The sequence below is a fragment of the Colobus angolensis genome, unplaced genomic scaffold, assembly GCF_000951035.1.
Source record: "Colobus angolensis palliatus isolate OR3802 unplaced genomic scaffold, Cang.pa_1.0 Scaffold12, whole genome shotgun sequence".
Taxonomy (NCBI): Eukaryota; Metazoa; Chordata; class Mammalia; order Primates; family Cercopithecidae; genus Colobus; species Colobus angolensis.
The window spans coordinates 13,198,415-13,209,180 of NW_012113141.1; the positions used below are offsets into that span (position 1 = coordinate 13,198,415).

The 10,766-nt window shown below is 49.0% G+C and overlaps 1 protein-coding gene across 2 annotated transcripts in view; it reads right to left on the reverse strand.

Annotated features, from left to right (window-relative positions):
* Window positions 1-7,232, reverse strand: part of SFTPD (surfactant protein D) — an 11,772-nt gene extending 4,540 nt beyond the window's left edge. The window contains exons 1-5 of one of the 2 annotated variants that reach the window (XM_011929059.1): window positions 7,199-7,232; window positions 4,596-4,797; window positions 966-1,082; window positions 615-731; window positions 252-296 (exon numbers count right to left, since the gene is read on the reverse strand). In XM_011929059.1, coding sequence (XP_011784449.1) covers window positions 252-296; window positions 615-731; window positions 966-1,082; window positions 4,596-4,794 — 478 coding nt within the window. In that variant the 5' untranslated portion in view covers window positions 4,795-4,797; window positions 7,199-7,232. Of the gene's footprint in view, window positions 1-179; window positions 297-614; window positions 732-965; window positions 1,083-4,595; window positions 4,798-7,198 lie in introns of both variants that reach the window. The other variant, XM_011929054.1, reaches the window with a different exon arrangement.
* Window positions 7,233-10,766: the final 3,534 nt, after the last annotated feature.

A 10,766-nucleotide genomic window follows, 5' to 3' on the forward strand; every position in this document is an offset into this window, starting at 1 on the left:
CCTGCCGTGCCCTGCATGCCGGGGGCACCTCCTTCTCCTGAGGAAGGAACACACAGGAACAAACACAGCTAAGAGTACGTTCAGCAGGTGTGGTTGGGGGGTGGGGGGTAGGCATTGACAGCTCCAAGCAGGCACAGGAGAACTGGACCCAGCTCAGTCCAGCTCTTTCCACTGCTCACCTGCTGCTCCTGCGTTTCCAGGGGCTCCACGCTCACCAGGGATGCCACGATCTCCCTTAGGGCCTGCGGGGCCTCTTGCCCCTGCCGTGCCCTGCATGCCGGGGGCACCTCCTTCTCCTGAGGAAGGAACACACAGGAACAAACACAGCTAAGAGTACGTTCAGCAGGTGTGGTTTTCTTAGCAATGGAGCTTTTTGCCCACAACTTTAGGGTCAGAGAGAAAAGTGGGGAGACTCTCCTTGCTTTCTGGGGCTCCTCTGTGGAGGGTGAGAGGAAAATATTGCAATTGTGGGCATTGGGAGGTTGCATGGCAAGGTCTTTGCAGCATCAAGGGTCTGGGCTCTCCCTGGCACTCTGAGCACACCTCAGGTCACATCATGGACCTTTGGCCTTCCTCCTTTCCCGTCTTAGATCAGCCACAGACCAGCCACCTACCTTTGGGCCCAGCTTCTCCTTTTGGGCCTGGCTTGCCCTGAGGTCCTATGTTCCCCTGCTTCCCCAGGGGACCTTCTCTTCCAGCTGGACCAGGCACACCGGGAGGTCCTGGAGGTCCTGAGGAAAAGCACCAGCCCGGTCAGTAATAATGAAGCCTCTTGGCAGGAGGAGTGTAGTAAGGTGAGGGTAATAACAGAGGTCAGGGAGGCAGCATTGTTATTCTCCCAAGAGCAGGCCCTATCTGTCCTGAAATGACCCAGTGCCTTCTTCCTGGGATGGGCTCTATGCGTGCCCACTGGCATATCCTTGCAGCTGCACCACCACCTGGAAACACCAGAAGTCGACACTGACCACTTGGCCCGGCGTCTCCCTTTGGTCCAGGTTCTCCAATGGAGCCGTTGTCCCCTTTGGGCCCAACTGGGCCAGCTTCTCCAGGCGTCCCTGCTTTCCCTGCAGCTCCTGGCAAACCTGTAGCGGCAGAAGAAATGGACAAAGACCTGGCCCTAGACCCAGAAAGGGCCAGCTGCCTGCGGGATCAGCCCCCAGCATTCCTTCAGGATTCTGCAGAGCGTGAGACTTCCACCGTCACACACCCAGGTCCAGTGGTGATCCAGGAAATGGGTATCAACATCCCCATTTTATAGATGAGGAAGAAGCCTTCCAGAGTTGGAGGTGGATTAAAGCCAAGACCTGTCTGACCTTCTATGCTGTGCTCCTTCCCCTGCCCCAAGGCCATTGTATTGATGGCAGGCAATCTGTCAGCTCTTACCTGTGATCATGGATTTCTTGCATTCCCCATATATATATATATACACCAGGGAAACCTACCAAAAATGGCACCAAACAGGTGGTGCTAACATGTTCATTCAGTTATTGGTCCATTTGCTCATTTATTTGTTCACTAAGAGCCATCTATGCAGTACCTACTTTATACCTAGCACTAGACCACATGTAAATCTGAGCTTAGCCTCAGGTCCTGTTCAGCAGGGGGTTCATAATACACTGTGAGACAAGCAAGAGGAAAGACAATGCATGAAGTGTCCCTTATCTCATCCCAGCGTCCCCACCCCAGCACTCACACACTCAGAGCTGTCTTCCTCAAGGAGAAAGTGGGATTTTAAGGGCAAGGAGAATTGAGGGAGATTTGCAGAGAGGAAGTGACATTTCAGAGTTGGAAGCCATGCTCCCATGGCAGAGGAGGCCGGGGCTCCGTGGCGAGCAAGCATATGGTCGTGGGTGAATTTGCTGGATGGGTGGAAGAGTACGTGCTGGCGTATCCCAGCAGCATCACCACCTGGAAACATCTGAATTCCACGCCCAGTGGAATTCCATGCCCTGGGTCCGTCCGTTGGTTACAATCCTTATTAGGGACGAAATGGAAGCACAGAGGGTTATAGGATGGGCCCCAACCCCGACACCCAACAGCACATTGTGCTCAAGGCAGGATGTCCTGACCCCAGGTGGAGCCTCGCTTGGGCTTCACCCTGGCCAAGCTGGCAGCAGGTAGATGGACCAAGAGAAAAACACCACTCTCCAGAAGGGAGCGTTAGAGCCCACTTGTTCTTGGTACACAAACTATGGAGGCCATGAGAGCACTGGGATGGAGGAGGGACACCTCCCCAAATGCTTTCCCGTGCCTTTCAAAACACTCACTGTGTATCTTAGTGTCCCCAGAGACCTAGCCCTGCACCCGAGTGCCACCTGAATGGAGCTTTATGGCCCAGCCTTTTGGCTGTTTTGACTCCTAAAATTCCTCCTCCCCTTCCATCTTCCATTCACTCATTCCATAAATATCTCTGGAGCCTCTAATACATGCCAGGCACTGTCCTAAATACTGGGGATAAACAGCCCTTATCTGGGGAGCTTCAACTCTATCTCAAAGAGACAGATAATAAAACATTTAAAATGTACAACATATGGTATGTTAGATATAATGCCACAGGGAAAAGTAAAGCATGGGGTGTGTTGGGGTAGGGTCTGTTTTTGGTAGGGTGGTCGGGGAGCACCTCACTGCGAGGGTGATCGGGGAGTAAAGCCCTGAAGGAGGTGAAGTGTGAGCCGCAGGGACAGCTATGAGAAGAGCAAATGGCAAGCACCCAAGGAGGGAGGAGGCTGAGCATGGCCCGGGGGCCAGAAAGGAGCTATGTAGTTGGAGCTGAGTAGGGGTGGGGGCACCAAAGTCAGAGGAGCAGCAGGGGTACAGGTGGTCCTGCCGGGACTCATGGGCTGCTGTGAGGTGTGTGATTTGTCCAGGGGAAATGAGCATCCCTGGAGGGACTCCCCCATGGAATATTGCTGAGCAGGAATGCTGGAGGTGCTGAGGAATAAGAAATTGTTCCCCCCGAAGGTAGGATCTGGGTCATATTTGCCCTCCATGATATGTCGGGGGTGTTACTAGAGTGACTCAAGCTCCACCCTCCACCTCTGCTCAAAGATCTCTTCTTTCAAGTCCCAATTTTCCTCGTAGTAGGTTCTGGGGACCACATGCTTCCAACTCTGCAGGGGTGTTGGTCACGAGCACAGACTTTGGTCCCACACAGACTCATTCTGGGTGGATTCTGGGAATCCTGAGGGTTCTGAGGGAACCCAGCCCTCAGACCTATAACAGTGGAGTGACTGGAGAGACTGCAATTGAGGAACCAGAGTGGAGCCTCATCGTGCAGCCCCACTGTGCACTGTCCTCTGTCCAAGTACTGACCCAAAGCCAGGCCTGGAATGTGCATGGGTTGAGGAACGTATGTGGGGAAGGGAGGCCTTGACCGTGCTTCAGGCAGTAAGCTCCCAAGTCCATTGTGGGAAAGATCCCTGAGATTCAAATCCGGGGCCCCACTAGAAGCCAGACTGAGTTGCGAGTCTCTGAGAAAGAGCTGCCAAGGAGCCACTTTCTGTCTGTAAGGGACAAGCAGATGCTCACTTGCCCCTTACCCCACAAAGCCTGGGGATTCTTTCCAGAAAGTTAAAGGCTGTATGTGATCCCTTTGAAGCCCTGCCCAGTGTCACAGAGGTCCCTTGGTTCATGCTGCTGGCTCATGGAATTCTCTTTTCTTGCCAGTAAGACCCAGATCCTTCCCTACAAGTAGGGAGCAGTATTTCCAGGGACAATTCCCTTACTTATCAGTACCTCTGCTAAGCTCAAGATAATTCACCTATTTGGTACAGCAGGAAATGCAACTTTATCCCAAAGACTCAATAAAAAATAAAGCCTTTGGCTCAGTTATTCATCACTGGGTGGTAGACATCATTCCCATTACCAGATAAAAAAACAGACTCAGTGACACTGAGGGGCTCGCCCAGGTGTAGAGATGGAGCCAGCAGTAAAGCCCAGGCCAGCCTGATACAGAGCCTTCATCCTTTCCACCTCTAGAATGGTTGTTACTTAGCCTCTCTGCATCATCATTTTCTTACCTGTTGAAGGAGATTAATATGTCCCCTGTAAGACTCTTGGGAGGATTAAATGAACTACTCAAGTGAATGCCCAAGCACGGGGGTGGACAAAGAAATGTGAGTTCCTTTTCTCTCCCTGTAATGTATTAGAGCAAATCCTCTCGATTAGGCTTGAGAATGGAGCCATGGAGCCCCATTTTTTTCCCACCCTTCATGCAGTGGTGTCTAGTTAAATATTTAAAATATTTAATGCCCTGCACATGCATCATTTAATTGGAATGAACAACTGCTAACTGCTGGTACAGGGCTCTAGAAGGCCCCAAATATCAGTAATTTACCACTGTTTGCTTGCTCTTGGGATGGGAAGGATCTGGGGATCCTAGAGGAGGAGCTAGGGCAGTTGGGTACTGGAGGAGGCACATGGGGGCTCAGCACAGCCACTTGTTTGCCAGCTGGTGGAGCAGTGTGGAACTCACCTTCTTGGGAGGAAGAAACACATCTCCAAACTTGCATAAGAAAGTACCCAGAGTTGCTGGGCTGGTTACAACTCCAATGACCATTCCTCCCCAGCAGGATAAGCCCAGGGCCCCACAGTACCTGGGTCCCCCTTCTCGCCCCGAGGGCCCTCTCTCCCATCCCGTCCATCACGACCAGGCAGGCCACTCTCCACTGAGCTACACATGACCAGGGTGCAAGCACTGGGCGCTGTTCTTTGGGAGTAGGTCTTCATGTCTGCTTCCAGGTAGCCCAGGGACTGTGTGAACAGGACCAGTGCAGAGAGGAGGAAGAGAAGCATGGCCTGGAGAGGTGAACAGAAAGAGAAATGACATGCTTATGCTTCGTGAACATGGTTTAGGGCTTGGCTCAGCTTCAAGAGGTGACGAGAAGCCCTCATTCCCACCTTCTCTCCTCTGCTATGGGGCCTAGAGCAGCAGGAATCCAAAAGCAGTTTAAGGACAAGGTGGGCACGTGGTCTGGGTGGAGGGCAAGAGTTACCCAGCTGGAACTCTGACATAGGTTGACAGCAGCCTCCCCCATTCCCAGGTGCTCATGTCTTCCCTTCTTGTGCCTTCCCTTGGGCACTAAGTTTGGCACAGTGGCTAGGATGTAGCATTCCTCACTGGGGCCATCTGTCACATTAAGAAAGATTCATTGAGTGCCTCTGGGCAGGACCTCCCACCACTCCCTAGACCTGTCTGTACCACTGAGGCAATTGGCTTAGCTCAGACAAGGCAAGCCTGTTTCTTCTCTCTTGCTGCCTTGCATGGACTAGTACTGTCATTGACGGTGCTGGTATGAAAATGAGCCAGAGTTCTGAGTGCTTAGTGATGGCCTTCCTGAGCACAGGCTGGGAGTGTGATGCACATTTGCCTGGCTATTTGCCATTCCTCAAGCAGGTGCTGTCTCTAGAGAAAAGTCCCCGAGGGAACCCAGGTGAAAGTTTTCAGAGACACTAAACTAGCAGTGGAAGAAATCCTGAGACACCTAGAGTTCTTCCCAGACCTGAGAGGGTTTGGAAAATAAGTCTTATGTGGAGGCCAGGCACGGTGGTTCATACCTGTAATCCCAGCACTTTGGGAGGCCAAGGCAGGCGGATCACTTGAAGTCAGGAGTTTGAGACCAGCCTGGCCAACGTGGCAATACCCCATCTTTACCAAAAATATAAAAAATTAGCTGGATGTGGTGGTGTGTGCTGTAATCCCAGGTACTCAGGATGCTGAGGCAGAGAATCACTTGAACCTGGGAGGTGGAGGTTGCAGTGAGCCGAGATCGTGCCACTGCACTCTAGCCTGGGCAGGAGAGTGAGACTCCATCTCAAAAAAAAAAAGGAGTCTTATATGGAAAGAGGACATGCCAGATAGGCTCAGTCAGGCTGAGTCAGGCTGCAGGTAAGCAAGAGCAGCTATCCAACAGGGCACTCATTTATTATCTAAGATAGTCAGGAATTGAGATCAGGATAAAAGCAGGACCTGGGACATTCCCTGTTTTGCATATCTTTTCTCTCAGTGAGAACCCATAAAGTTATGGGAGTGAAAAGAGCTGATCAGATTTGCAGAGGCTGGGAACAAAGCCAGAGGGACTTGTGCAAAGAAAGGGGTCACCAGGCCAACTGGGGTGGTGGCAAGTGGGGGGCTTCCTGCCCAGAGAGTGCTTTCTTCTCTGACTGCTGGTGATTCTGGGCTGTGGATGACCCCTATTTCTCACTAGCCTCTTTCCATTTTGAATTCACCACTTCCTCGGGTATCCTGGTAGTCTCTGGAAACACCTGGGTGAGTTCACTGCCAGCAGCAGCTACCTGGTTGCCCCTGTTCTGGCGGAGACTCAATCATGAGCACCAAGGGCCAGACCCAGGCCAGAGCAAGGGCAGTGTTCTGTGCCCTGCAGCTGCCTCAACCCTGGGGCCTTATGTCTGATTCTGGGGAAGAATGAAAGGCAATAGGCATTCTGCCTACAGGCTCAAGATAGCACAGAAGGCACCAGTAGCCACTGTGGCTTGAAGGACCCTTGGAGAGGGCAGACCCGGGTTTTCAGACCCAAGATTCAGATGAGGCATCTTAGATGAGGCATCTTAGCTGGGGCAGCAGATGGAGTAGGCAGAGTTGTGGTCCCCTTCATCCCCTGCAGTGCCCAGTTTTATCCTAAGCTTTCAGAGTACTATTTCATTGAAAAGGGTCTCTCCTCTGAACATGGGTTGGAAAATCAGAGACCTACTCCAGTAAGTATATTTTTTAAAGTAAAGACCTGAAGCTATGAGAAAAACATGTTTGCCCTGCTTTTCCACGGGCAGTTGGCACCAAGATGGGTTTCGAACCCAGGCCTGTAGGCCCCTGGGTTTGTCTCTCTTCCACTGTCCTTTCTGAAGAAATCAGGACAGAAAAGAACCTAGAGAGAAATTAGAATTGCATTTTTCCACCCGACGCTTCCACACTGTGGCATCCCAGGTCTAGATGGTATCACACCCACTCTTCCACCTTGTGCTCCCCAGCTCAGAAAGCAAATCCTCCCCTGGGCTGAGGCCACTGAATAAGGTACAGAAGAGCACCATAAGACCTCCTGTGCTCCCCACCTCCCACACCCATGCCTCCTAGACCAGAACAGCTACACGGACCCTCCACACCAATAGGTCAAACTGCCCAGATTGGCAGGGGGATATTTGCAGGATGTGGAGAAAACAAAAAGGCAAGAACAGAGACACTTACAGGTTTCTTTTTCTTAGGCCCCAGGAGCTTCAAGCAAACTAGGCTTTGCTTGGCAGGCACTCACTATTTATGCCTGCCCTGTACCCTGAGCTGCCCAGCCCCAAAAACTCCCTTCAAGAAGTGGGGCAATTTTCTTCTTTATTGACTCACTCACTCTTATCCCCACCTGCGTTCTGGAAACCTGCCACTGATATTCACAACACTATGCACATCCATCACTATAGTTTGCAGAGCACTATCAGGCCTTGATCTCATCTGCACCCTTCTCACTGCAGCTCTGTGAGTTAAGTGGCATCATTAGTATCTGTATTTTATAGATCTCTAGAAATCAGGAGTCCAGAAACCAGCAAGTTGCACAATGACCTACAGTGATTGCAAAAGGAACTCACAACTGCAGATCTTAAGAGTAAAGACCCACTGTGTCCACTTCTCCTCTTCCTTTATCTCAACAGCACTGCTCAGATATTGGGAAAGAGCTGAGAGCTGCTTGGAATACCTGGGCAGGGGTGGGGCAGGTAGAGTGGCTACAGAGGCAGCAGCATGCAGTGGCAGCAGCTAGACAGCTGCCACCTGGAAAGACTTGCTCTTTTGCATGCTGCTCTAGGCCTCAGAGAGCCCCTGCCTCACTTGTCTTTTATGGGATGGATTTCCCTTAGCCTTGCCTAAGGACCTCTGCCTTGCCTCATTCAGGCTTGTTCTCCCTGAACTCTTAGCTAGTGTTTGTCTTATGCACTGCTCTCGTGACTAGTTAGGACCCCTGAGCTGATGCTACTCTTATCCAATCTTCTAGTCTACATCTATTTTTTTTTTTTTTGAGATAGTCTCACTCTGTCACCCAGACTACAGTGCCACAATGCATTTATAGCTCACTGCAGCCTCAAACTCCTGGGCTCAAGTGATTGTCCTGCCTCAGCCTCCTAAGTAGCTGGGACTACAGGTGAGCATGATCACACCTGGCTAATTTTTCTTTTTAATTTTTTACAGAGATGGGGTCTCGCTATGTTGCCCACGCTGGTCTCAAACTCCTGGTCTCAAGCAATTCTCCTGCCTCAGCCTACTGAAGTTCTGAGATTACACGTGTAAGCCGTCACACCCATCTCCAATCTGTGTCTTTTAAGTGGAACATTTACTCCATTTATGATCAAGGTTAATATTGATATGTGATGTTTTGTTCCTGTCATGATCATTGTTACCCAGTTGCTTTTTAGTCTCAATTGTGTAATTGCTTTATATAATCTGTGAGTTTTTCACTTTAATGTGCTTTTTTGATGGGGAGTATTATCCATTCATTTCCATGTTTAGAACTTTAAGCATTTCTTGTAGTGCTGGTCTAGTGGTGACAAATTCCCTTTGCATTTGTTTGTATGGGAAAAACTTTATTTCTCCTTCACTTATGCAGCTTAGTTTAGCAGGATACAAAATTCTTGGCTGGAAGGATTTTTGTTTAAGAAGATTAAATATAAGACCTCAATCTCTTCTGGCTTGCAAGGTTTCTGCTAAGAAGTCCATTGTTAGTCAGTTGGGTTTTCCTTTATAGATTAGACATTTCCCTGGTGCTGCTTTTAGGATATTTTCCTTCACATTGACTTTGGATAGTCTGATGACAATATGCCTTTATCAGGTTTCTCTTATAGAGCATCTTCCAGATGTTCTCTGAGTGTCTTCTATCTGGATGTCTAATTCGCTAGCAAGACCAGGGAAATTTTCCTGAATTATTCCCTCAAATAGATTTTCCAGGCTTTTAATTTTTTTTTCTTCTCCCTCAGGAATGTCTATATATTGTATGTTCGATAACTTTATATAATTCTATATTTTTCAAAGTCTTTGTTCATTTTTAAAAATTTATTTTTTTTCATTTCTGTCTGACTAGGTTAATTCAAATGACTGGCTTTCAGGTTCTGAAATTATTTCTTCTGCTTTGTCTAGTCTTTTGGTAAAGGTTTCAACTATATTTTATAGTTCCTTCAATAAATTTTTATTTCTAGAAATTCTATTTTGTTTTTTAATATCTGTCTCTTTAGTAAATTTTTCATTCATATCCTGAATTATTTTTCTGATTTCCTTATGTTAGTTTTCAACTTTCTCTTGTATCTCCTTGAGCTTCCTTACAATTCATAGTTTAATTTTTTTATTTGTTATTTCAAAATTTTTATACTGGTTAGAATCCATTGCTCAGGAGCTGGTGTGATCCTTTAGGAATGTCAAAATACTGGTTTTTCATACTTACAGAGTGCTTATGCTGATTTCTTCTCATCTAGAGAAGTTGTTACTTCTTACTTTTGAACTTACTCTCATTTGAATGGGATTTTCCCCTCTTTGAAGGTGTGACTGTATGTTGTGTATGATCATTTGGCTTCAATTTTGGGTGCCTTCTGTGGGTCACAGCTCTGTATGAGTTCCTTGGATATAGACAGCTTTTGTGTGGTGGCTTTATTATGCTGTATAGATAGCTTTTGTGTGGCGGCTTTATTATGCTCATTGTAGTAGCAATGTATTGGGCATATGAGCAGGAATACTACCTTCTGAGGGTCTGGGAATGTGGAAGTCTCTGGAAGTTTATCTCATTCCCTAGCACTATGCCCTCTGTCAGTCTGTTTTTTATTTGGTTGTGCAATTCAATCTGCATCCCAATAAAAGCTGGCTGTGGCAGAAGCTGAGGGGTACTTGGTCTTTGTTTTCTGGGAGGGGATCTCCCAGAAATCCCTGTTGACACAGGCAGTTGGCTGGACTGTGGATGGCCTGATTCCCTGAAGGGAACACAAAGCTTTGGAGGGGGACACAAAACTGAGTAGAACTAAATGACCAAGCTCCCCCTGGGAAACCCCAATTATGAGCAGAAGCACCTGCCCTGATGGGGATGGAAAGGGGAGCTCATGGTGAAATGCACTGATGTCTCCACCACAGTGGTAAGGAGTTACCAGCTCCACACCCTGGGCAGGCAGGAAAGCAATCCACTTTCTTATCACACCCTTGTCCCAGAGCTTGTGACCTTCAGTTCAGATAGATATTGTCCTTCATCTCCAGTCTGCAATGCAATGGAGGTCTGCAGAAAACACCCATCCTGGGGCTACCACCAAAATGGCCTTGGGATAGAACCTCTTCCCTCAGCAGCTCTGATACTCATCTGCATTCTGCTGTGGGAACTCTACTGCTCCATATGGGGAGGAGGATAAACTCTGCCCTTCGTGCAAGACTTGGCCAGCAGGCACCCCATCAATGGGAGTGCAGCTGCCCCCAGTACCCCTGAAAAGCCATCCCCAGGTGCACTTGTGCCAACTCCCAGTAGGGACAGCCAAGGGTCTATCTGGAGCAGTGAGTGAGGAGGTAGGAGAAGACTCCCTTTCCATGTTTATTCCCAGGCACCAGTGTCACCTGCCTACTGGTGCAGAACCACACTCCTCCCCTTCCAACCCCAGCACCATGGCTGTGTCTCTGCTGGGAGGGGCATGGCCAGACTCCTTTCACAAGTGGGGAGCTCTCAGGCAGAGGAGAGCAAATTAACTGAGTTCTTTTATTCGAAGGGGTACATTGACACACACACTCTCCCTTCTCCTGAGGGCTAGACTTA